Source organism: Bacillus rossius, chromosome 13 (genome assembly GCF_032445375.1).
Source record: "Bacillus rossius redtenbacheri isolate Brsri chromosome 13, Brsri_v3, whole genome shotgun sequence".
NCBI lineage: Eukaryota > Metazoa > Arthropoda > Insecta > Phasmatodea > Bacillidae > Bacillus > Bacillus rossius.
In genome coordinates this window covers 3,516,739-3,542,357 of record NC_086340.1, presented here as the reverse complement: position 1 = coordinate 3,542,357, position 25,619 = coordinate 3,516,739, and the positions used below count along the sequence as shown (strand labels likewise).

Genomic DNA, 25,619 nt, shown 5'->3' with positions numbered 1-25,619 from the left:
CAGGTTCCGGCTGCCCACGCCGAGGCACAGGCGTACTCTATGGGCCGCACGTCGCCGAGCACGAAGACCAGTCCGTCCAGCAGCCCCACTCTCCCTAGAAAATGTTTTATTTTCAGTATATTAAACAGTAGCACACATTACATTGGTCTACGTTTAAAAATGATCGTGAATATTATGCGCCTAAATAACCATTAAAAAGGTTCCATTTACAAAATAAAACCGGAAACATTTTTTGCAACTAACCTTTAATTAAATTACATTTTTTATTAATGTTTGTATGGCTTAATTAAACAAATTTCGTTAAAATAGTTGCGTTTGTAACAAGAATGTCATTAGAATTACATTCATGTGTGTCATAATTTAAAAACTTGTTTGCCTAGAAGGGCCTTTAATAACTTGCTTTACTACTACTGCCTGCGTTTAGCAAAATTATTCTTATAAATGTTTAAATGAAAACATATAACGTATATACACTTTTATATAGTACTAATTAATTTTAAAACAAGAAAGCAAAATAGCCTGATAATTTTTTTAATCGACTTGGAAAGGCACGATATCACAGATGCAAAACCAGTCAATAAGAATCGGGGCCAGTCCTGTCTGTAGCACCTCATCATGGAAGCAACGCATCTTCTTTTTATTAAAACAGATCACAACACAGTACTAGAGATACCAATGGAATAGGCCGAGAGACTAGAAAGAAACAGAACAAAACGGAAGCATCGTATTGATATCTATTGTGCCGAGTATAATACAGAATTTGGTCATATAGAGAGGTCTAGAACTTACCTTAAATCTCCGACGGCTTAATTAAGCTCGCGGTGGCCTACCAACTATTGGCATTAGTAATAGTTCATCACACTATTAAAATAGGATTTAATGAGAACTTGATATAAAAATGGGCAGATGAGATATATTTCAAAGAAATAATACCTATTGACGCTGTTACCATGGTGCAACTTTCGGAATATATTTGTTTAGTTTTTTTTCATGTTCCAGACCCTAAAACTGTCAATTTTTTTTCCTGGCCTAACTAAAACTAAGTGTCTTTCGGAAGGGTCTGGGTTAGGGATAGACTCTAAGTGCATCCCAGGCAGAAGCCTATACGCTCTAAGCATGCAGGTTATTAGACATGCAGGAGGGGTAGCATGCATCATGTGCTAGGAGGGGGATTGGCCAGGCATGGCAGCGATTGGCTCCATGACTTACTCCCCTCACTGACTATTCTAGACTTAACTAGATAAGTTGGGCCCAGGTAAAACCTGCATAGACACAAGTAAAACCCTGGGCACTTCATGCGGGATGCAAAATTTTCATGCATTAATACCAAGCAGGAGGCTTACGGGGAAACAGAAGGATGGATCTGGAAGAAGAGTTGGACAGAGTAGAGAAGAGTCTACTATGCGAGGGTCGGGAACTTGGACACTTTGTCCGCATTACTTATGGATAGCACTGGTTGTTTTGGGGGCGACTTTCGTCGTTTCCCGCCTGAACGCACAGTGAATCAACTTTAATTAATTAAAAATCATATGATGAGATTTTAATTACAAATTAACTATTTAAGAGTTTGGGAACTACATTTATCAGATTGATATCCAACTGGCACAGCGGAGGAACACGTTCACAGTGAACTGGCCATAGCTACACATTCACAGTTGTCCTGAATATATTACTACACCATATCCGTCAATTGTTACGTAAGACGTAATATCGTTTTTAATTTCTATTTTCACAAGGTGCTTGTATTGCGGCGTTGTAGGCAGGCCTGCCCTTCCTCCTGGTGCGAGTGTTGTCACAGTGGTGCTGCTGTATGACACATGTGGGATTTGTTGCCTGAACACCATATAGCCTCTGTTATAACAATTTATAACCAGTGCGGACTCTGCTTCAAGTTGTGGGGGTGGGTGGAGGGGAGGGCGGATAACTACCGAAGGGTTTTGGTGATACAGGAAACCTCTCAGATAAATGTAATGTCCAAAATTTTGAAAGTGAATAATATTAGTTCCTTAAAGGTGTTTTTTTTTTAAAAAAGCTTTTTCAACATCTTAAAAAGTCATTACCTATAAAAACTATGGTTTTATCTGATTTAAAGTACTGAAGATAAAAAAAATAAAAAAAAATAATACACACCTAGAGCAGTGACCAAAAATTAAAAATAATTTATTTTAAAAATAAACTATCTTCATAGGCCAGGTTCAGCCTGGATTAAGTTATTGTTTTAAATCCCTCTACTTTTTTTATTCAAAGGGATAATTGGGTTGGGTTGGGGGGGGAGGGGGGGGGGGGGAGGAAGGCCACTCATAAGATTGTCTGTCACTGTTTACAACTGCAATATAAATAACGTCTTTTTAAAATCTTTTAACCTACACAACACTTAATATAAAAAAAAAAGTGTGTGACAGAAGTGAAAACTTCTTGTTTATTAGGTCTAGATAGGGATAAATTGTTAGTACGTTTTTTTTATTGAACAAGAGATAATAATTGAGAATAGTAAGGATGTGGGTATGATCTCAAAAAAAAAAAATACTAAGGTGTAGACAAACACAAATAGTTACGAGAATTCTGTAACATCACTGCTGTGTCGTTTCTAACTCTCCCCTGCCGTCTCCCCTTCCTGTCATCACAACTGGCATACAGCATGCTCCGCTGGGTACCTATCCCCCCCACCCCTCTTACTAGTCTTCCAATTCGACCGCTGGTGCATGCAGGAAGGGGGGGGGGGGGGCTGTCGCCGCGACGGTTTCACGTTACTGAACCCTACCCCCTTCTCTTTTAATCCATGAGGGGGCGCCATTTTCAATCCTGGCCAGGGGCGGCAGTCACGACAAGCCTGAAACAACCTCCCGTCATCCTGTAGCACAGCAGCAAGGACAGGTGGATACCAGCAAGGAGGACATCATGAATAACACGCACAGTAGCCACAGCAGCAAGGACAGGTGGATACTAGCAAGGAGGACATCATGAATAACACGCACAGACAGTTTTAAAATAACAATTGTTGTATTTGTGCTTCTCGAAATGCTACGAAACAGCAAATACAAGACAATAATATTTCTGTTTCCATCAATCCACAACTAACTACAGTTACATCACTTATGGTAAAAGTTCATTTATTTTGTTTATTCATTATGCTTTCCAAGCAATATCAATTTTTTTTTTAAAAAAATCAGTTTAAGTTTAATCAATACTTACAGCAGTCTTATGTTTTCTTTACGGCAGGCTTCCTACAGTTTGGAATGTCAGGGACAGTTGGAGCATTTGATTTATTCTGTTCAGTATTATATTATTTTTATTTACGTTACGGCTGAATTGAAAGGCTTATCAGAGTTCATGCCATAGAAACTTATCAGTTGTTACGTTTGCAGATGTCGGCTATAAAATTTTTATTTTATATGTGAAATATAAATTTTTTTTTTGCCCTTTTCATTTACCTCAGAAATCAGAAATTTCAGTTCTTAAACTTTTTTTATGATGAACAGTATACAACTACTGATAAAGTGAAATTAAGTGATAAATAAACATTATCTACGGCAAGCTACCACTGAAATAAAAAAATACAAAAAATAAACATGGTAATTAATGCTACATAATAAGGTAATTAATTTTAAATTGGAAAAGATATAGCAGATTGTTTTATTTAATAAAATGTTGTCAAATATTATCCTGATTTACATAAATTATAATTAAAAGAACAAATGAATGTTTTGTATAATATCCATGGTTTTTAGTTTGTTGAATTTCTATGGGAGTTTTTTTTATACAGGTATACAAAACATTAAAATTGTAAAAAATGTTATAAACCTAAAAATGTTATTTTTAAACAATATTTTTACTTTTCACATCTTTTTGGTGAATGTGTTTGCTTTCCACACGGAAGATAAATACTGTTAGTGTAGCTGCAAAGGAGTAAACAAAATAACTCTACACGCCATAAAAACATCAAGTGTAAGAGGTCATTTATTTTTTGCCTTCTGCTCTTGGGAAGCTAAAAGAAACAGGACACTGCCATTTGGGAGACCAAAGTTACCAAAACCTGACATAAAACTTTACATTATTGCATGAATTTTTCCATGGAAATAATTTTAGTCAACATGAGGTTTTATTTTAGTCTAAGTTGTCATTTTTAAATTGATATGCTTAACATTTTATTTCAAATATTTTTGCTCTTTCTGTTACTCTTTTGGTTACCAGTTTATATAAGACAAGAAAGTAGTTTTGAAGACAGCTAAGAATACTGTATGTGGTTAATAATTATTTATAGAAAATGATTTGTCCAAATGCCAAACATACATATGTGAAAATACAGTTAACTAATCACATTTAACGCTACTTACCAATACTCATGTTTATCACGACTACTTTCTTTAACACAGCCAAGTGCATTTCACTGTCCTAAATTTTTCAATCCAGATCTAGGTGGGAATACATTAGTTATCTGCTTCAATCTGGTAACACAACTTATACACACATGCATACATACACTCCTCGCTAATTGTATACTTGAGTGCCCGATAGGAACTCTAGCTAATGACTAGTAAAGGTGGGTATTTTAATTTCCACATGAAACACAAGTATGCGCTAATAATATCATGAATGGTACCTACATAAAATTATTTCCAACAAAACACTACTTAGAATCTAGTTAGTAAAATAAAACTGTGATTTTTACCTACAAAACAATACAATATTCTTTTAGTTATTGACTAACTATAACAACATTCCAAATCATATAAACAAGTAGCAATACTTTTCATACAGAAATACTAATGTATCTAATTATGAATTTTTCTGTTTCATTGATAATCATAAAAAAAAAATTATACAAATAACTAAACTTATGAGTATTCAACTAAGTGATTTGTAGAATATTTATGTACTTCAGCTTTCTTCAATGTTCTAAGTGCCTCTGTCACGTTGTCAAATTGTTGTCTCCAACCACATATGACAAAAAAGTTAAAAATGTAATATGGATCTGACCTGGCTTCCGAGCCAATATTTCAGTTTATTATTGGCCTGAGCTAGCTCCGAATTTTACATACAGCACTGTGTTGCATTATTTTAACTTTAAGATACGCTTTATATTGAAATTTTAAATGTTTTATTATTTTTATGCATTTCGTAACTTTTAAAAGACATTAAATTTAAATAATATTAATACTCATTGCAAAGCAAAATATGTTTCTTTTTTATTCATACCTCAAATTCCCATGTGTCTTTAATGATTTTAAACATTCATTGTGATGGAAAAGGATGTCATTTATTTTTTTTCTGGGGAGAAATACTGATTGGTTGATTACATGAAACATCCAAAATATTTTAGAATGTGGAGTTCAAGAACCAGTCTTTTAAAAAAAAAATATTAGAGGAAAACTCGTCGTACAACTTTTAATAAAGATTCTTTTAAAGATATTTTCAAAACAAGCATGGTTGTGCCAGTGACGTTAGTTAGTGCCGTCATAACTCTCGGACGTTATTTTAGTAGTTTCATTGGACAGTGTTGGAAGCGAAGGTCTGTAAGAGTGATAGGGCCTTAAAGCAATTATTATTGTTGCACAGACTACCTACTAATGTCCTTGCTACCACTAGGCCTTTTGTTCTGGTTTTTCTTTGACTCTGTATTTTTTAAAGCACTTAAATCTTGAAGATGACAGCAACAAGGCATTCTGAAATCCCTGACAAAATAATTTTTTTACAAGCTTGGCCTAAGCCAGATGCCAAGAAGCATATATACTTAAAATAGCTTTTATCTTCTAGAGTTGGTATATATAGTGTTGTATCGGAAGTACTAGTGCATAGAGTGCCAGAACTGGAAGTCATTAATGGCGGGATCCAAACGTAACAGTATATTTTACTAGCACAGTGACATTCTATAAACAAAAACTGATCCTTCATCTGATGTAACATCAACGTCAGTGCTACAAGCTACTGCAGAAGCCAGAACTAACTACCTGCTGGTGTAAACATGTTACGTTGCAGTAACAGAACACATTCCTTTGACCTCGCACACTGTACGCTGTATTTCTGCCCTTGCTGTACCTGGGTGGGTTCACTACCATTGCTCCTCTGAACAAAGCCTTGGGAGCGCAAATGACGACACACCCGCCATGAATGACACTCGTAAGCCTTCGGTTACACTTAAACATAACTTCTACTCTCACTTTGCTATGGCGACCCTTCTTGGAACCTGGGAATGACGAGGGCAGCTTGCCACGCTTCATGAAATGAGCAACGCGCAAACTTTTACTAAACATTTGTCTATTTCAAAGGATGATAGAGAGTTTATTCTGAGCCATGGTAGTGATTCTATATAAATGAACAATTGGAAAAGTAAAAGGTTCCAAAAGCATTTTCATTTTTTTCATTAATATGCTGACAGTACTTTGTGTTATGTCAGCAAATCCAATTACCATCACTCTTATTCAGTTGTTAATGCAAGAAGAGGGAGTTGGAATGTTGGCCCGAACCTTAACATTTTTTAACAGTTTCAGTTCAACTAAAGAAAAAAAAATACTGATTTAGTCTGGTATTCCAAGACACCAAACTTAGGGTTTAGGTGTTGAATATGCTACCCTATGTACCCTAACCGTATTCCTAGTGCACTATAGGATGCGGGCAGTTCCTTATTTTTAAGGAACGGATTTAGATGTCCTATTACAGTTGCCATTCTGCTGCCCAAATTCTGCGCATGCACAGAGCTCACTTTTTCGTTGATTTCACCTATACAGCGTTCCTACATCTGGTGCCATTTACTCGTATACATTAAACTTCATGAATATGGGGGAAGTAGCTATCATTTTGGAGTGCCAAATGTAACTTTATGATAGCGAAACTATCCTGAAAAACATTTTGTACACTTTAATGGTCATAAAAAGAAATAATTGCAACCTGAAAAGTACTTAAGAAAATTAGAATAAATTAGAATATGTGCAGCAGTGCTACTATCGCTAGGATTTTTGCAGTAACAATTTAATCGATGGTAGCCAAAACGCTAGAATGCATTGAAACCAGGTTTCTAGCCTCGCGGCAGGGCACCGTTTATTGTAAAGTTGCCTTTCTGTCCGGACGCGTTCTGGAATGCGACCCACGAGTTAGGTTACGGTTGCGTCCGGCAGAGCAGTGCTTGTTCGCTGCCTCGCCCGAGCGTCTTGGAACACCGGCCTCGGCGACGCGGGAACAACCCGAGGGAGCGAACGGCGACGCCGGCTGCAGGGACAGGCGCGTCACAGCAGCGAGCACGCGCGGGACCGGTGCCTCTTGCCCCTGGGCGCGGCCGGCACGGCGGACCTGGCGTGCCGCGCCAGGGCGCCCAGGCGGGAGCGGTGGTCGGGAGTGGTGCCGGCGCTCCGGGGCGGTGCCGGCTCCTCGAGCTCGGCCCCCGCCGTGGCCTGGCGCTGCAGGCGGTGCGTCACGATGCGGTAGGTGCCCACGACGGCGCTGCGCACCCCGCGCCCCTGGTGCTCCTCCAGCAGCGCCCCGGAGACGCCCAGCTCCTCCAGCCTCGCCCGGGCCGCGGCCCCCAGCCCGGGGTCCTCGGCGGGGCCCGGGCGCTCCGGGAAGCCCACGCCCTGCAGCCACTCTGAGCCGCGGATCTGGGCCGGCGTCGGCCTCTCCCGGGGGCACTGCCGCAGGATGCCTTCTGCCGACAGGCGCCCCACGCACACTTCTCGCACGCCTCGGTAACAAGTCCTGACTACCTATTTCCGAGCGTGGTGCAAACCAGAGCGCACCTGAGGTTCTCACGGAAAACTGAATCTTTATAGGAGCACAAAAGAGTAAGCATTGCTTCTTTTGTGAAATGTATTTTAACTAAATTGTATATATATGTGTGTGTATGTATATTAAATATGTATTGTCATTCATCTAATGACTTGGGAATGTAACTTTAAAAAAGACATATTTATTATTAATGTTTATAGAAAATAACTTAATAATGCTGAATTTCAAGCGAATATACCCAAATTAAAAAGAAGGTATTAAATATTTGCAAAAGGTTTTTGTGTCACAAGACTATCTCAAGATGGGAATCTATAAATTAAAACCACAATAAGACAAGGGCGTGCAACGGGAGGACGCACCGACGAGCCGGCGGCACGGCGCCGACACGTAGCCGGGCACGGCGAAGGAGCCGTCCAGGATGTGCTGCTTGAGCGAGGCCACGGTCTGGGCCTTGAAGGGGATCTGCGCCGTGACCATGAAGTACAGCAGCACGCCGAGCGCCCACACGTCCACCGGCCCGCCCAGGTACGACTCGTCACGGAACAGCTCGGGCGCCGCGTAGGGCGGCGAGCCGCAGAACGTGTTGAGCCGCTGGTCCGCGCCTGGCGCGCACACACCCGATCCACCGTGCATCCGTCCCTCGCACGCGCGGCGCGGCGTCTCCCGTTCCAGCACGCACTCGCACGACATCGAAATGAACCGGGGAATGCAGAAGAACATCGTGGGCGTACAAGGAAAACCCTTCAAGTCCATGCAACTAAATTATGAGAAAAATTGATTTTTATATACATATGGGTTTGTAAAATATTGTAAAAAATACACGGTTGTGAAACATGTTTAATCTAACATAATAATATACTTGTCATGAAACATATTAAACTGGACTTTTTCATATGAATATCTCATGGACTTAGTGGGTTTTCCTGGTACGCCTACGATATGTCCTATCTACCAGAGACCCAGCCATGTGCTGAGATGGGTCGTGCGCTCTGTACATCTCCCAGCCCAGTGGTTGGGTACTCTGTCATGGATACCCCTGAGACCGGGGTCGGGCGCCTAACGTTATCAGCCGCCCGCTGTGGTAACAGTACCCGCAGCGGAGGAAAGGGTTGTAGCAAGAGCGGGCAGGAGGCATTCCGACCTGGACGCACTTTGGTGGCAAGGAACGAGGCACCGCGAACTGTCACACCCAGAGACGTCTGTGCTCTATGCTCCCCGGTCCCTGGCATCTGAGACGTATCTTCGAATCTGGAGGGAACGTCAACTGGTGCCCAACTCGCGGGGCGTTGGGACGTTCCTGAAGCCGGAAGGCGAGCTCTCGGTCGACCGCATTCTGCCCGCACTCGCTACGACCCTTCCTCCGCCGCGGGTAATGTCGCCGTGCCGGGCGGCTGATAGCGTAGGCGCCCGACCCCGGTCTCAGGGGTATCCGTGACGCAGTGCCCCAAAAACTTATGTCAGATACTTTAATTCAGCAAACTTAAACAATATTTATTTTAACCAAGAACCACACTATGCATTGCGAAGAGTACTTCGTTACAATATAAATATCACAGAAAAAAGTTATTTTTGGTATGGTTTTCATAAGTTTTAAAAATTAACACACAGGAAAAAAAATGTTAGCGATTCTTTCGGTACTCGCCAGAGAAGTGTAAACATGTAACCTCGGTAACGAGCTAATTCATGTGTTCTCAAGTTACAAATAAACTTATAATACGAAACTCGGACACCTACATAATTGCAAATAACTGATCAATTTTTAGTACATATTATAATGTTTTTCATAATATTTGAATTTCCTCAACAGTATTATGTTGAAATTACTTTCCTTGTTTTAATATTATATTGTGAATGTAGTGTAATGCAAAATATATATCTTAGTGATAATTCTTATTAATTTACTGTCTGAAAAATAAATAGGAAGCATATTGTTTAGAATGAAAAACAATTAATAGCTGAAGATGATCCATCATACAGAACTAAGTAAAAATTTACTATACCTGAAGTTAGCTGCGTGCTGAAACCAAAATCTCCCAATTTGACAAGGCTCGGCGTTGCGTAGAATACATTTTCCGCTTTTATGTCTCGGTGGATGAAGTTATGGTCATGCTAAAATCAGATAAAACAATTTGTTATAAACAGTATCATTATTTTTAAACGATAAATAAGTTAGTAATTTATGAATATTAAAAACCAAATATGTCAGATTTCTGAAGTATTTAATTACATGATTTTATTTGTTTAAATTAATTCTTTATATTGTGTATGCTTTATTACAATTATCTGTCTTACTATCTTTACCTAAGAAGCAAATTTTCTCTTTGGTTTTGTAAATAACGTAGCATATCTTGGTTTTGAAATTTAGTATTCAGCATTGTTTTTGTAGGATTCAAAAGGGTTGGTTTTTGGGTTAAAGCTTAAGATTTATGTTATTTATGAAGCTAAACATTGCTCCTGCAAAAATTCTAAGCATATGGTATGGAGAGGAAAAAAAAACACACACACACACCTAAGATGAGGAGAATAAATATAAACCAAAGAAGCCATCTTTTTATTTATATTCTGCAAATTTGCATTCATTTAAACAATATTGTGTCAGTACAATGGTCAATATGATTACAGAAGACCAGATTAAGATCTTAACCAGAATGAGGCAAAAACAATGCAGAAGTCGTAATGGGGACAAAAAAAATCATCAACAACGATTCTGCGATTGTTACAATGGAGATCATCAAGAAAATGTGATGGAAATCAGTAAAAAATATATATATATATATATATATATATATATATTTATTTATTTATTTAAAAACTAAAATGAATTTTGGAAAAATAAATCTTTTCAAGGTGCAAACAGACATGGCTGAGAGAGCTACAGGCCTCACTGTTTCCACACTGCGTGTATGTCAGACGGACAGAAGAAAAACTCTTTCATTTATTAATTTAGATTAGCATAGCAGAGAGTGTGTTCCACGAGAAATTGGCCTGAACGCATGTGCTTTCCGTAATGATGAAAATTTATTTTGTGCTTTAATAACGTAGCCAAGACTGTTTAAAATGAGAGATATGCCTGATTCTGTTGTCGCCACCCTATTGTTTACTTGATACCGGCTGCAACCTGATCCTGTGGTTCTCCAGAGATCCTTAGGAATTAGCGTAGCCGAGGATATTTTCTAAAAGACAGGGATGTTTAATATCAGCACCAAGAAAGTTTTTAAACCATAACTGGCTTTCCACCCTAACTGAGCACAATTAAGGTGGAAGACCAATTAGGGCGACGACAACAATCAGACCCATGTCTCGTGGAAATCAGTCTCTGCTACGCTAACAAAAAATAAAGCACAACATGACGATGGCCGCGTCACTGTGTAGACAATTGTAGACTGTGCAGTTTTCCACGCTACAATGTGACGTCCTTCACATCAGGATAAGGGCACGGACCGCCCACAGGTGCGGACCAGAGATTAGGAAAGGACGGAGCATTAACCGTCAGAAGTGAAGCCATTCCCATCACCTTTTATTTTCTGATTTTCATATATCAATATGGTGGACATTTGTTTATATTTATATAATCTTTTCTAGCCTGCTTTTATTAACGACCGTAGCTAAGCTGTTCAGAAGAGAATTAGATCAAAATTTTACCGGTTAATATGTTTGTATAAATAAAAAGTCCAAAACAAGGTTTAATAATACAAATTTAATGATATGAGTTGTAATTTTTCTCCAATTTAACATCAAATACAGGTACAGCTGTTACCATTGTAAACAAACGGCCGCCATGTTGGCACATGTGGTACACTAAGATCGCTCTCCCCTCTTGGCTACTAGAATACGACCTGCTACGTCTGCATGCTCTCCTAATCTATGGTGCGGACTGTTGCAGACGCCCTTTTGAGCAGGGTGTCCACAGTTAGTACTTTCGTACTAGATCTAGTACTTTTATAACTTTTTTAGTGGTCCAGTACATTTACGCTCAGATCTAGTGCTTTTTTCTTTAATATAATAATATTACACTAACTCTAATATGTTTTATTATTAAGCGTAATTATATTTAAAAACTATAGAATGTATGTGTGTGTAGTGTGACATTTAAGTTAGAGCATTGCAATGTCATAATGACTTCCTAAATTGTTAAAATCATAACAAATTATAATTTAGTACTTGTTTTTTCTTCAAATCTAGTACTTTTTTCTTGCCTAAGTTGGTAGGAAATATTATTTCTTGTGGACATCCTGCGTTAGAGCGCTGTGGTCGGTTTCGCCCGTGGGAAGCCTAAGATGTACATCAAGTTCTGTCCCTGCCCGAACACGCCCGAATATTGACCTTCGGCCAACCTCGGGTTTATTTATATATATTTATATTTCTCTGTTTATTTTAATGTAGCTATACTAACCTAACTAACCGTCCATAGTGTTTTAAAGTGTTTTAATGTAGCTAAACTAACCGACCACTTTTAATATTTGAATTCATTTTTCCTGCGCAAAAATAAAACAAATCCCGAGGTTGGCCGAAGGTGAGTATTCGGGCGTGTTCGGGCAGGGACAGAACTTGATGTACATCTTAAGCTTGAAGCGACGGGATCGCCGCATCGTTTGAATTACCCGCGTCAGCGCGGGTGATGGCACGTCGTCCCCTCCTTCCTTCCCCCTCCTAGTGTGTGCTTCCTTGCTCCTCGTCGCCCCTCCACCAGTCGGCGCATGCGCGCTGCGCCTCGCCTATGCTATAAAATCAGTGGAAATCGAATAATTCGGTCTTGTTTGTCTTGTCTCGTCTAGCTTGTCTGGTCTCGTCTTGTCTTAGTCACTTTCGAGAGCTCGAGTAGCTTTCTGGATATCTTTGTTGTTGTTGTTTCAGTATTCAATTTGTTGTTTTTTTTTTGGCCTAATTAAATAACGTAATTCATAACTGTTGTTCTGCAAATACCTTTCCTCAATCCTTGCCATGCTACGGCCTTCCTCCCCGCCTCAATGCTTATAGCCATTACAAGCTTCTCGTCGCCCGGCTCACCATGTACTCCACCGCGGAGACGATCTGCGCGAACAGGGGCCGGGCCTCCGGCTCGGAGAACCTGCCCGAGGACGTGACCTTGTTGAACAGCTCGCCGCCCCGGGCGTACTCCATCACCAGGTAGATCTTGCTGTACGTCTCCACCACCTCGTACAGCCTGCGGCAAGCCCCCCCACCTCGCAGGCGACACGGGCGGTAGCTGGCGGCGCGGCCTCCAAGCCACTCGACCAGGGTTTCCCGTATTGTCGTATCACGACATTTGTGGCTAGCCACTCAGGGGAAGCCTTCATTTCACAGATGAGAGAGCCACACCCGAAGTTCCCCAAAGTTCATGCTCGCTTTTTTCCCCCCGTTCTATCTCATTGTATAAACCGGCGTGGCATTACATTTTGCGGTCGATTAGGATAGGTTAGCTACATTATAAATAGTACTTTAAAACATTGTCGATTGTTGGTTATATTAGGTAAGTATAGCTACATTAAAAAATACTGTAAAATCATTTTATGGTTGCTTAGCAATTAACTTTTTTAATATGTAGAGCCATTCCATTTCAATTCAGGCAGGAGCGTGTCAGGTCACCATCTCGGATTTGCTTTAAAAAATTACAGCAGTTACAACCAGTGCAGACAAGAAGTATGCCAAAAGGATTTTGTCCCAAAAATTTTTTTCCCCATGTTATAGCCTTTTGAAGTTGGTTCGAAATCAAAAAAGGTGGAAAAAGGGGTGTTTTTTAAATGAGCGGCATTTCAAAACTATTATACTGATTTTGTTGATTTTTTTTTATTTTGTACCTATTATAGTGAACTACAGAGTGGAATAGTTCCAATGAGCCCAACGACAATATCTTTAAGGGGGGGAAACTAAAGAATTTGGCAAAAAATTTGAATTTTTTTGAATTTTCAAAAAAAAATTTTTATGTGGAATAATCAATTTTCATAAAAAGTAATTCTGGTAATATGTGGACCTATTACAGTAGTTTTACAGGAAAAATTGTTTTTAATTCTATGATGCATGGAATTATTAAAATTTAACTTTAAAATTTTCAAAATTTGACAAAAGTGCCATTTTTGATTGAAAATTACTCAAAAATCCCATATTTTAAAAATCTGAAAATTTGTAACTTTGTAGTCCTCACCTTTAGTAATAGCATGCACTTTGTTGGATAGTGTGTTTTTGCCTGTAAACATTTCTAGAATTTTTTGAAAATGTAATTTTCTTACATTTTCTAAGGTCTGCACACTCAATTAACAAATGTTTTGTTAGTTTCCAAAAAGTGAGATGTAATTTGTAAATTGGGGAAACCTTGGGAATTACAAAAGGAGAGTCTGTGTATACATTATCACATTAACATAATATGCACAATACATATACACACATATAATACATATGCATACTCTTTAACTTGCATGAAAACCAAAATTTCAAAGTAAAATTGAAACCAATAATATGTACCTATAATTAATTATATGTAGACTGCTTACCCTTCCTCAACTATATGTAACATATATTGACAAACTTCCTAAAATATTATTTGGCTGATTAAAGACAGTAGATCTGCTGGATCTTCATCAACTCAGCTTTGTCGAAAGTGCTGATTGTCCAAGTGGAGTAGGATTGCTTACTGCTAACAAAACATTTTGTAGTGGCACCGGACATTCATCCTTCTTCTTTCCAGATTCCTGTGGCCACTGAAACCCTTTAGCTGGACCATGGGGATGCATAAAAGACACTGTCATGTCGTTCAACTCTTTAGATATACCAGTGATCTGTCCCATCCACCAATTCTGATCGTATACACAAGCAACGAACTGGCCTACTTGGAAATCATTTATTGAATAATGTGTTTTAATCTGGTTGGATTGTACAACTATTTCTATTTTATCTTTAATTGTGCGTCCCATGTATGTCTCATTTTTAATCAGCCAGTAATGTTTAGATTGTATTCCAACAACTGGTTTTACAGTAGCCCATTCTTTTTCCTTAGATGACCTATACGTTTGAATTGTTTTACTTTCAAGAGCCAATAGAGTTATCTTTGGTACAAGGTTACCTACTTCAGCAACAAATGAAGCAGAATCTCTAATGGCATTAACACACTCTGCCCGAAGATTGAACTTAGTTGCAAAGTGTTTACACAAACCACCTATTGCATCACATGCACTTTTGCCATGCCCTGTAGCAGAAAAAATCCATTTTTTTTCAACAGTTTGAGTATTTTTACATAGTTCATACAGCTGAAACCTATTTTTGAAATGTCCAGCTGCCCCATCTGTAATGTACACTATTGAACTCAAAAGTTCTAACTGACAAAATTTTGAAATTTCCAGTTTTATAACCTCTAAAGCACAGAGAACGTGAGCAGAGTCGTGAGCTATATCATCAGATACTATAACAAAACTTCTTATTTCCGCACCAAAGTATGCAACACAGGTAAACAGTGAAAGCTGATCAGTTGCCGTCGTCCGGGGTCTCGGGCTCGAGTCCCGGTGTGGCTCCTAGTGGGAAAAGGCGGTTCTTGATCTGTGTTGTCCAGGTGGGCGCCAGACTAGCTCGTTTCTAGTCGTGAATTTGGGGTCGTGGATGTATGTGCCCCTGCGTGGCCCACTAGGGCCGGCGGCGGTGTTGCGTGAGATGATTTTAAATAAGAGACGTGGAGTTGAGGTGGCGGTGTCGTACCTTTTATTCAGAGGAGCGAGTCGTACACAATACAACACTCTACAGAGGTCCCCGGGGGGTTTTACTTGTTATTCCGTGGCGCCGTATTGTTTGTGTTCCGCGTTACGTGGCCTCGGATGCTGTTATGTCTCAGACGTCTCACTGGGTACGCAGGTAACGTAATTTCGTAACACAAAGGCGGGACACAAAATACACTGAATTAAGGGGCGCGTACAGGTTACGTGGCACTCGTTACTCGGGTAACGTAAGTTAGCAATACAAAATACGGGATACAAAAATACACTGAATTAAGGGGCGGGCGATTGGAGACGGCCAATCCCGTATGCAAATGTCTCGGCGCGGGTGTTGTGCCCACTGTGGTGAAACACGCACCGCAATTAAGTTTGTCCAAGTTCCCTTGCGGGTTCGTGGTCAGCGCCGTGCGCGTGACCTTAAATAAAGTTCTGTACGTTGCGGGAGACGGCCCGTGCCGTATGCTGAAGAGCAGCCCCGCTGACCAAGTGTGGTGCGGGGTGTCCTTAAGTTGATGCGGCCGGATTAGGTCCGGGACCGAAAAAAGGGACCGGGTACTCACGGAGAGGTTAAGTAATAAAAGGGGTTTGGTTAATTAGTGACTATATTTACCGGACGTTACTTTCAATGTAGACAAAGGATGTTGCCTCTCCGTGGGACGTAGGTCCGCCCCGGTCCATGAGCTGCGCTGAACTGCCGAACTGGCATGGCGTCCGAGGGAGGCTCGGCCTCTCTCGCGCCAGGCGTGACCTCATTACGCTAGACTCCAAACGGGTGTCTCTGGAAGAGATTTTATTGTCGCTAAAATCCTCATTTAATGTTTCAGGAGGAATGGGTACGGTTCTTCTCTTGTCTACTCAGGTTTCCGCGGCTTTGTCTTTAATTGCTGTTCGGGTCGCCTGACTCGGGTGGGCCATGGCCAGGGGTGTGTTCCGTTAGCGGGAGCGTATACTGGCGGGTGCAGGTCGGGCTCTGGGGTGGTCGTCGGCCAGACGACGTCACAGTTTGCCAGTGGTAAGTTTGGATTTCATCAGGCAATACAACTGACCAGTTCTCAGCAAAATCAAAATGTAAAACAAGAGCATTATTTTGTTGGACAGAACTTCTTGCTTCAGCTATTCCTTCCCTTTGTATTTTCCTAATGTAACTGTGAGGAATAGCTTTTTTAACCCAATGCCTTACATGTTCCAGAAAATTATTTACAGATACAGTTTTTTTTATGAGGTCACCATGTTCCCAAATCGCAAATGTAACTTCTTCCCCTTCATCCAAGCCAAAGTTTTCAACAGTTAATGTTTCTGTGCCAGGACAGTCACCACACTCCTCGAGCCAGCAATCTTCATTCCTTGTTTCGTCACACAAACACTTCAGTAGAAGATAGTCTTCATCAATTTGGTTATTTGTTACATTTCGAAGAGCTACACAGATAAGTTGCATGTTACTGCAGTAAATACAAGAACACACAGTCTGTTCTGGCTGAATTTTCACCCATCTTGGTTGTAAGGCATAAAACTTTGAAAGACTAATTTCTATAAGAGGATTATCTTTTTTGAATGCTTTGTATGCCTCTTTGATGGACCTTGTCATGAATCTTTTAACCTTTTTTACTTTCTGGCCATTACCATCCTTAATGCAAATAACATCTTTTTTGTTTGGACTTTCCCTTGAACAGTCTTTACTATCTTCTAGGTAATATGATAATGCTAGATCTTGTACCTGTGTAGGTAAAGGATGTCCACTATAGGGGTCAGGTTGAGCATAAATTCCCTTATTTTTTATAACTGTGCGACATTTATCAATGAGGTACTCTGACACTGAAGGTAATTTTTCCTTCAATACAGTTTTACTAAATGTTTGTGGTACCAATGTTAGTAGCTGTACTTTTCCATTGTAGTTACAAGTATGAAGAGCTGAGTCAATATTCGAAAACCATAGACTACAATTGACACACACAGGCATTTCATCATCAGACTCACTTGAAAGATGCACGTGATATATGTCTTGTAATTTGTTCACAGCAGAAGTTTTTAACTCATCAACTAATTTTATCTTCTTTTTCCTCGCATAACCTTCTCTCCTATCCAATCTCACCTCTGAAGGGGATTTCAATGGTGATACTTCTACATTTAATGTTTTAATGAGACTGCTATTTAAAACACTTACTAGTTCATCCTCCGGAATAAAATTCTCTGATGTGGATGTTTTTTCTGCATCTTCAGCAAGTTCCAGAAATTTCTTTTTATAAAAAGTAACACAGTTGCTACACAAAATATCATTTTTATTTACTGAAACAGATACACCCACAAACTTTTGAATATCATCTGCTAAATCATTCACTTTACACATCCTCACACATTTACTTTTATACACACTTTTTTTGTGCCTTTTAATGTAGTCCACACATTTAATTCTCTCCGTACTATGAAAGTCAGACATGATTTAGTTCACTAGCTGAACATCACCCATGAACACACACAACACAACTGTAACAGCAAAAGTTTGGGAATTCCCTTGTAGTCTTGTAGTTGATTCCCCCTATGGTCACCAGGGATTTCCCTCAAGCTACCAGGGATTCCCCTTACAGCAAGCGCCTGGGAATATTCAGATAGGGACTCCCCCTTCATATTTCCCAAGGTTTCCCCTCATAAAAAACCAGTTACAAATTATCACATACTATTTAGATACCAACAAAACATTTATTAATTGAGCATGCACAACATATAAAAGGTAATGACATTACATTTTAAAAAAATTCTAGAAATGTTTACAGGCAAAAACACACTATCCAACAAAGTGCATGCTATTACTAAAGGTGAGGACTACAAAGTTACAAATTTTCAGATTTTTAAAATATGGGGTTTTTCAGTAATTTTCAATCAAAAATGGCACTTTTGTCAAATTTTGAAAATTTTAAAGTTAAATTTTAATAATTCCATGCATCATAGAATTAAAAACAATTTTTCCTGTAAAACTACTGTAATAGGTCTACATATTACCAGAATTACTTTTTATGAAAATTGATTATTCCACATAAATTTTTTTTTTTTGAAAATCCAAAAAAATCTAAATTTTTTGCCAAATTTTTTAGTTTCCCCCCCTTAAAGATATTGTCGTTGGGCTCATTGGAACTATTCCACTCTGTAGTTCACTATAATAGGTACAAAATAAAAAAAAAATCAACAAAATCAGTAAAATAGTTTTGAAATGCCGCTCATTTAAAAAACACCCCTTTTTCCACCTTTTTTGATTTTGAACCAACTTCAAAAGGCTATAACATGGGGAAAAAATTTTTTGGGACAAAATCCTTTTGGCATACTTCTTGTCTGCACTGGTTGTAACTGCTGTAATTTTTTAAAGCAAATCTGAGATGGTGACCTGACACATTATCTTGCTAACTGCCTGAATTGAGGTGGAATGGCTCTGTAGCTATCCAGGGCTAGGAAACCGTTTACATGATTTCACAGTATCTTTAATGTAGCTATCCTAACCAAATCAACCGTCCACAATGTTTTAAAGTATTTATAATGTAGCTAACCTAACCTTTTACAATGAACAAAAAAAAAAAACCGAAGATGCACGATCGGGCGTTTGGCTCTCTCGTCTGTGAAAAGGAGGCCTCCCGTCACTCAACGTACCTACGAGGTAAATTCTACATGTTACGTTTAAAACTGTTAATTTTTAAAGCCAGTTAGTATGCCTATCGCTATGTCAACAATTGATTGGTCCAACAAAATGTGTTCAGGTTACCATGAAAAGCAAAAAAATAAATGTAAAATTATTTTTTTCTACGCATAGATAATTATAACCTGCATTACTAAAACGTGGCTGGAATGGCACTGTTTTGGTTATATGACGACTTTTTGCAATTTAAAACTATATATATTTTCTATATTTTTTTTCAAATCTGGAAGTACGTGCCATTGTATATTCTTTTTTTTGTTTACTAAAATTAATTAAAATATTTTCGGTGAGTAATAAACAAGTATTCAGTTTTTAAGCTTACAATTAGCAACTATTTTTGAGTAAAACATTAATTGCCGGAGTGTACTTTTTAAAAATTCACTTGTGACAAATGTCTCGGATACTATTCTATTAACATAATTTTTAAATGATTGTATCTAGAATATTGTTTCTGGGAATTAGTAAAATAATTAGTTTGACGGAATCATACACATCTCCCGTGTAAAAAAGTGCTGTGCTCTCATTTAGGCAGAAAATAACACCTTGGCCAGTATTACAAGACACAGAAATAAGGTTCCAGGTGTTGAATATGCTACACCTGTACCCTAACAATATTCCTAGTGCACGATAGGGCAAGGCCAGTTTATTATTTTTAGGCAATACATTTTGGTGTCCTATCCGTTCCTTTTCTGTTGCCCAAATTCCGCGCATGCGCAGAGCTCACTTTTTCGTTGATTTTGTCCAGATGGCTGAACCGAATCTGACACCATTAACGCGTATATGGTTTTTTTTTGATCATCGGGGGACGTACCTAGAGTGTTGGTGTGCCAATTGAAACTTTATGATAGCGAAACTAACCTGGAATAATTTTATACACTTTATGGTGATAACAACAAATAATCGCAACATTAAAATTACTTGAGAAAATTCAAATTACACCATTTTATTCCCACAATAGTGCTGCTATCTCTGGGATATTTGGTGCAGCCAGGGCCGGTGCAAGGTAAATTGGCGCCCTAGGCGAAAAACCTTAATTCCCCCCCCCCCCCCTCCAACCGGACACCCCGAAAAAAATTTCCTTGCCTCAAAATACAACACGTAAGCCTAAGATTTGGTCAACAATCAAACGTAAGCAGGCTTGTCTTTTTTTTACTTTTTTACTTATTACAAATTATAAACAGGTCACCGTGGACTTTAAATAATTACTTATATCAATATAGACATTCCAAACTGTTATAAAAATCAATTTTCATCTAGTTTCAATAATCGTTAAACATATTATATCAGCTTCTATGTGTCGTGCTGCGCTGCCCCCAGCTACTTGGCGCCCTAGGCGGTTGCCTAGTTCGCCTATATGGACGCGCCGGCCCTGGGCGCAGCAAATGTATCGATGGTTGTCAAACGTCCGCTAGAATGCAGTGAAGTCTGTTTATAGCCTCGGGCAGGGTACAGTTAATTAAAACGATTCATTTTTTTATTTACCTAACAGGGATTGGGTTTGGACACGTCCTGGAATACGGCCAGCGAGTTAGGTTAAAGTTGTTTTCCAACAAGGTAGTGCTTATTAGCCACCTTGCCCGAATGTCTTGGAATACCGCCCCTAGAGTCTCGAAAGAATTGGCGTTGTTTGTGTGAATGTTGTCAGCGGATACCACGCGCCGCTTGCAAATCCCGCGCGACGCCGGAACTGCAGGCAACCACACACACATCGGTGTTGTGCGGTACAGCGTACCCACGCGCCCCCGTAGCCTTCCCCTCGCTTCAGCGCTTGCCCGGATGTGGCGGAGCTTTTGATTGGCTGTCGTGAAAGGGGGAGGGGAGGACACAGAGAAATGAACTCAAACTCACTGTTTGTGTGTCTATGACCTACATCCTATGATTGTATATTATAAAAGTGAATATATCCCCTTTTCACTCCCTTAGGAATGGAATGTCATATTCATATGTAGTCTGTCACACTCCGGCCCATGAGCTATCTATATGCAAAAAAAAAATATGTTGATCCGTTGCTCCGTTGCGGAGTGCAAGAAGGACAAACAGGCACACACACTTTCACATTTAGCAATATTAGATACGCCAGTAGGGACAGGGATTATCCCCCAAGGAGGAATAATGTTAGCAGGCTTTCACGGCCATTGTCTGAAGTAGCTTGGCTTCTGGGTTGTAGCCGCGTCCTTGGCGAAAAATTCACCGACGCTTCGGTCGACATTGCAGTCGCCATCACCAGGGAGCAGTTACCTACTGAGTTACCTAATGTTACCTACAGTACCTACACTGCATCAGGGTTTATTAAACTATCTCAGACGTTTCAGTCGACATTCTTGTTGAAATCTTTCGGGGTTACAGTTGTCTAGTGAGGTTTTTACATGTCCTTGTCTGGTTATGGAATGCTTCCTGATTTCCAGTTTATAAAAAGTCAATATATTTAAAAAAAAATTTAAAAAATAAACCCTAAATAAGAGGAACAATACGAGCAACTAAACATCCGTGAAACAGTAGGTAACTGCTCCCTGATGGTGGCGACTGCAATGTCGACCGAAACGTCGGTGATTTATCTGCCAAGGAGGTCGGAGCCACAGAGAACACGGAAGTGCTGACGTGCCTGATGATGTTGGGGTGGTGGATGGCCTCCATGGTGGCTATCTCGCGCGCCAGCATCCTCCTGGTCTTCTGCTCCAGCCTGCTCTTGTCCAGGATCTTGACGGCCACTTGCTCTGCAACCAACCACCACCCCCGCGGTCACCCACTGCGACAACAGACAGTTACAACACCTGCTAACACCTGTCCGCAAGTATCTGTATCTTTCACGGCCATCGTCTGCATTTTCCTTGGCTTCTGGGGGTGTGGGCCGTGTCAGGTGATTGTCTTGCGACGTTTCGGCAGTCATTGCAGCTGCCGTCATCAAGTAGACCAAGTCTGACTGACTGGTGCAGAGGATGCAGGTGTCTGGTCGGCCAATGACAGTCACACTTAGTCTACCTGATGATGGCAGCTGCAATGACTGACGGAACGTCGCAAGACAATTACCTGACACGGCATACACCCAGGAGCCGAGAAAATATCTATATTTATGTAACACAAGTATACATGTTTTAAATATATACAGTGTATATGAATGTGTGTAACATTGATTGTTACAAGAAATGTGTGGAGGAAGCTAGGTTCCTAAAGGACATCCCAATTAATTCTATGTCTTTAATCTCGGGTTGGGTGTCACTTCGGCTGAGGATTCGACACAGCTCAGAACTTGTAAACTATGAAAGATACAGAGTTTAAATAAATACATCTGAGTAGAGCAGACTTGGTTCGTGGTCGCTACGTATGACTCCCCGGTTGACGTTTGCAGTGATGACGTACTGAGAGTTGTTGGGTAGCCTCAAAATGAATTCAGTGAGATTTGCGTGATTCATACTTTAATTCGCTCGTGATTGAGCACTGCAAAATGTGTTAGTTGAGAGTAATAACTATAAAGTTATTAATTTTGGTTTGTTTTTTTTAGCCATTAATCGCAAAATGCATAAGAAAAAACGGATCATGTTGGAGAAGAGAAAGAAAACAAGCGAAATCGCCCGAGCAGAAGCAATCACAACTGCAGAGAAGTGTCTCGGGTGTGGAATGGGGCAAACAGCGGCCGAGAGAAATGGGCCAGTGGGGTAAGACGAGCTCCCGAACGAGCCGCGAAATGTGCGCTCGAGCGAGCCTCGGTCTCTGCAAAGTAGTTTCCCTGGCGTGGCCGCCCGACCGTTAAACAAGACGGCAATCGAATTCACGCCAAAAATAAAAAAATAAAGCAACATTAATGTTTGTTAAATTACTTTATTTATTTCACTCACAGCATTCTCGTTCAGCGCGACGGAAATTCACGAAACACCAAACTCCTGGCGGCTTCAGTCCAAATCACAGCCCACCCAGAATTGTTTTTCCCCTAATCTAACTAAAACTAATGTATTTGTATATACATATTGCTATAGAGTGACATAATATATAGAGCGATACACGGATATAGGCATAGATGGATATTAGGGAGATATAAATATATATGTATATATATATAGGTATAGAGAAATTGAGAGAGATATAGAGATATACACAGAGAGATAGAGAATTAGAGAGAGATGGTTTTTATATGTGTTCTTACTTCAAACAAATTACACACACACACTCACACTACAGGAGCGCAACAACAGAGGGAGGGAGGAGGGCAAGGGTATTTTGCCCCCCCCCCCCCCTCTGAAACCTTGAAGTGGGGGCAAACGGGGGCAAAGAAAGTGCTGTGTAATCTATTTTTAGATAATAAAACTGCTTAAATAGCACCATTTCCCACCTTGAAATACAAATTTTCCCGGGGGAGGACCCCCGGACCCCCCGCTTCAATAGGGGGATCGATGATTCTTTATAAAAAGGTATATTGCCCCCCCCCCCCTTATGGAAATTTAGTTGTTGCGCCCCTGCTCACACACACACACATACACACACACATACATAATTTGTTTGAAGTACACATATAAAAACCATTTCTCTCTTTCATTCTCTATATCTCTGTATATCTCTATATCGCTCTCAATTTATATATATACATATACACATATACATACATACATATGGAGTCGTTGCAAGGCATGCCGGGCAGCAGCCCGCAGACGAGGGAACCCCCTCACCCCTGGTGAGCTGGTGCACGGCCATCTTGACCTGCGAGAAGTTGCCGGAGCCCAGGTCCCCTCTGAAGCGGTAGAAGCCCGCCCTGCGGCCCAGGCTGACCTCCGCCTGCCACTTGGGATCTCCGTGCAGGGACTGCAGCAGCCGCTGGTAGGCCGACCCGTCCGCGCCTGCGCAGCACACACGCGCGGGCGACCTCGCGAACAAACACTACCTTTGAGAGATCTGTGCAATGGGAGCGCATGACTCGACCTAAGATTTTGGACATAAACCAACCATTGCTAGAGACCTGAAAAATCCGCGGGTTCATTCATGCTAAAATTCAAATAATTATACCTCAGTGCTGCTTCTGCTATTGGTTCACTGTTAATCTGGAGGACTGAGGGCCAATTAGAGACCCTCACTCATAGAAGTGTCGAATCACAGGCCACCCAGTACAGACGACTCACAAGTCAGCAGCCAATGAACAGTTGGCATTTGTCCGAGTGTGTAGAGGATATTGGAGTCTATCCTGAAGGTCATTGAACCCGCGAATTTTTCCGGTCTCTAGCCATTGCTAAGCACATGTATGTCTGTAGAAGAAAACTACAAAAAAAAAACCAAAAGACAAAAAACAAAAATTAAGCAAAAATTGCTGTTGTCAACAGGATATATACACCACATAATATTCCATAACAGGAATATGGTCAACAAACAAAGCAAAACAAAGAAAAATGGACTAAGAGAACGGAAATAAACCACAAATGATGAATTGAATCCCAAAAAAAAATCAGCACAACAGTTGAAACGAGACAAAAAACACAACAAAACGAAAAGACGAAACAAACACAATAGTTTTCCAAAACAGAAACAAGCGACGTTTCGGGAACTGCTATCTGCTCCCGTCCTCAGGTAGAGACGCACATGGTACGAAAACATAGGTGCTTAATTTGTGTTTTTTGTCTTTTGGTTTCTTTGTAGTTTTCTTCTACAGACATACATGTGCTTAGCAATGGCGTATGTCCAAAGGCTTACATCAAAACAAATACTAGTTTGTTTTACACGAGTTACACTAGTGCGAGTTTTATTAACAAGGAATATTAATGCTTTATTTCCCGTGTTATTTGATACATCTGAAGGTGCTCTATCATTTTATTTGAAAGTTAACAACAAAATCACAATAATGGAATAGTAAATACTTTATTTTAAGGAATAATGACCTCTTGACACAACTATGGCAGCGAACCCATAGTATAAGAATATCAAGCTGACACTCTACGGCCCAACTCCTCTCGAGACACGACAACCAGCAAGGCCTTGTGAACATGGTGGGGCGTGTACTGCGTCGATGTGGGAAAGTAGAGGACCTAAGAGAGGAACTGAGGGTCCAGACAGGACTGGTCGGCAATGACCTTGACCTGGTGGATGTGGTCGCTCGGACTCAAGAGTTGGGTTTTCTTGCGAGAGACATCCAGGTGGTGGTGGCTGAAGTGTTGATGCCTCCTACTGGTCAAAGAGATATGCCTCGGTCCAACTGCGATGAAGGCTGTGTCGAGTAGCAGGGCCTAGCAGGGTTGCAGCTGGAGGGAATGGTCTCCCGTGGATAACGCATGCTCCCACAAGAGACACCTGAGGGGTCTGATGTCTGTCGGTCGGGTTGCCTGGTGAAGACATGTGACTCTTGAGTTGATCGATGGGCGAACGATCGAGACGAGCGGGACAAAGATTCTCGGGCGCCTCAGACGATTGGATTTCGACGTTTGACATCTGCCTGAGATGACTGTTGACATGCGTTGGGGGGTGTTCTCGGACTAGCCCCTACACACGCTGATTCAGTTCAGTGTGTTAACTTGAACCCCACCTCTGGGGGTAGCACCCCCCCCCCCTTTTGG

General features: G+C 40.5%; 1 protein-coding gene across 1 annotated transcript in view; it reads right to left on the bottom strand.

Annotated features, from left to right (window-relative positions):
• Positions 1-2,978: 2,978 nt before the first annotated feature.
• The window catches only part of LOC134538120 (serine/threonine-protein kinase NIM1-like), a 70,050-nt gene continuing 47,409 nt past the window's right edge, over positions 2,979-25,619 (bottom strand). The window contains exons 3-8 of the mRNA XM_063379151.1: positions 23,751-23,918; positions 21,695-21,806; positions 12,724-12,880; positions 9,717-9,825; positions 8,076-8,318; positions 2,979-7,636 (exon numbers count right to left, since the gene is read on the bottom strand). Coding sequence (XP_063235221.1) covers positions 7,221-7,636; positions 8,076-8,318; positions 9,717-9,825; positions 12,724-12,880; positions 21,695-21,806; positions 23,751-23,918 — 1,205 coding nt within the window. The 3' untranslated portion in view covers positions 2,979-7,220. The remainder of the gene's footprint in view (positions 7,637-8,075; positions 8,319-9,716; positions 9,826-12,723; positions 12,881-21,694; positions 21,807-23,750; positions 23,919-25,619) is intronic.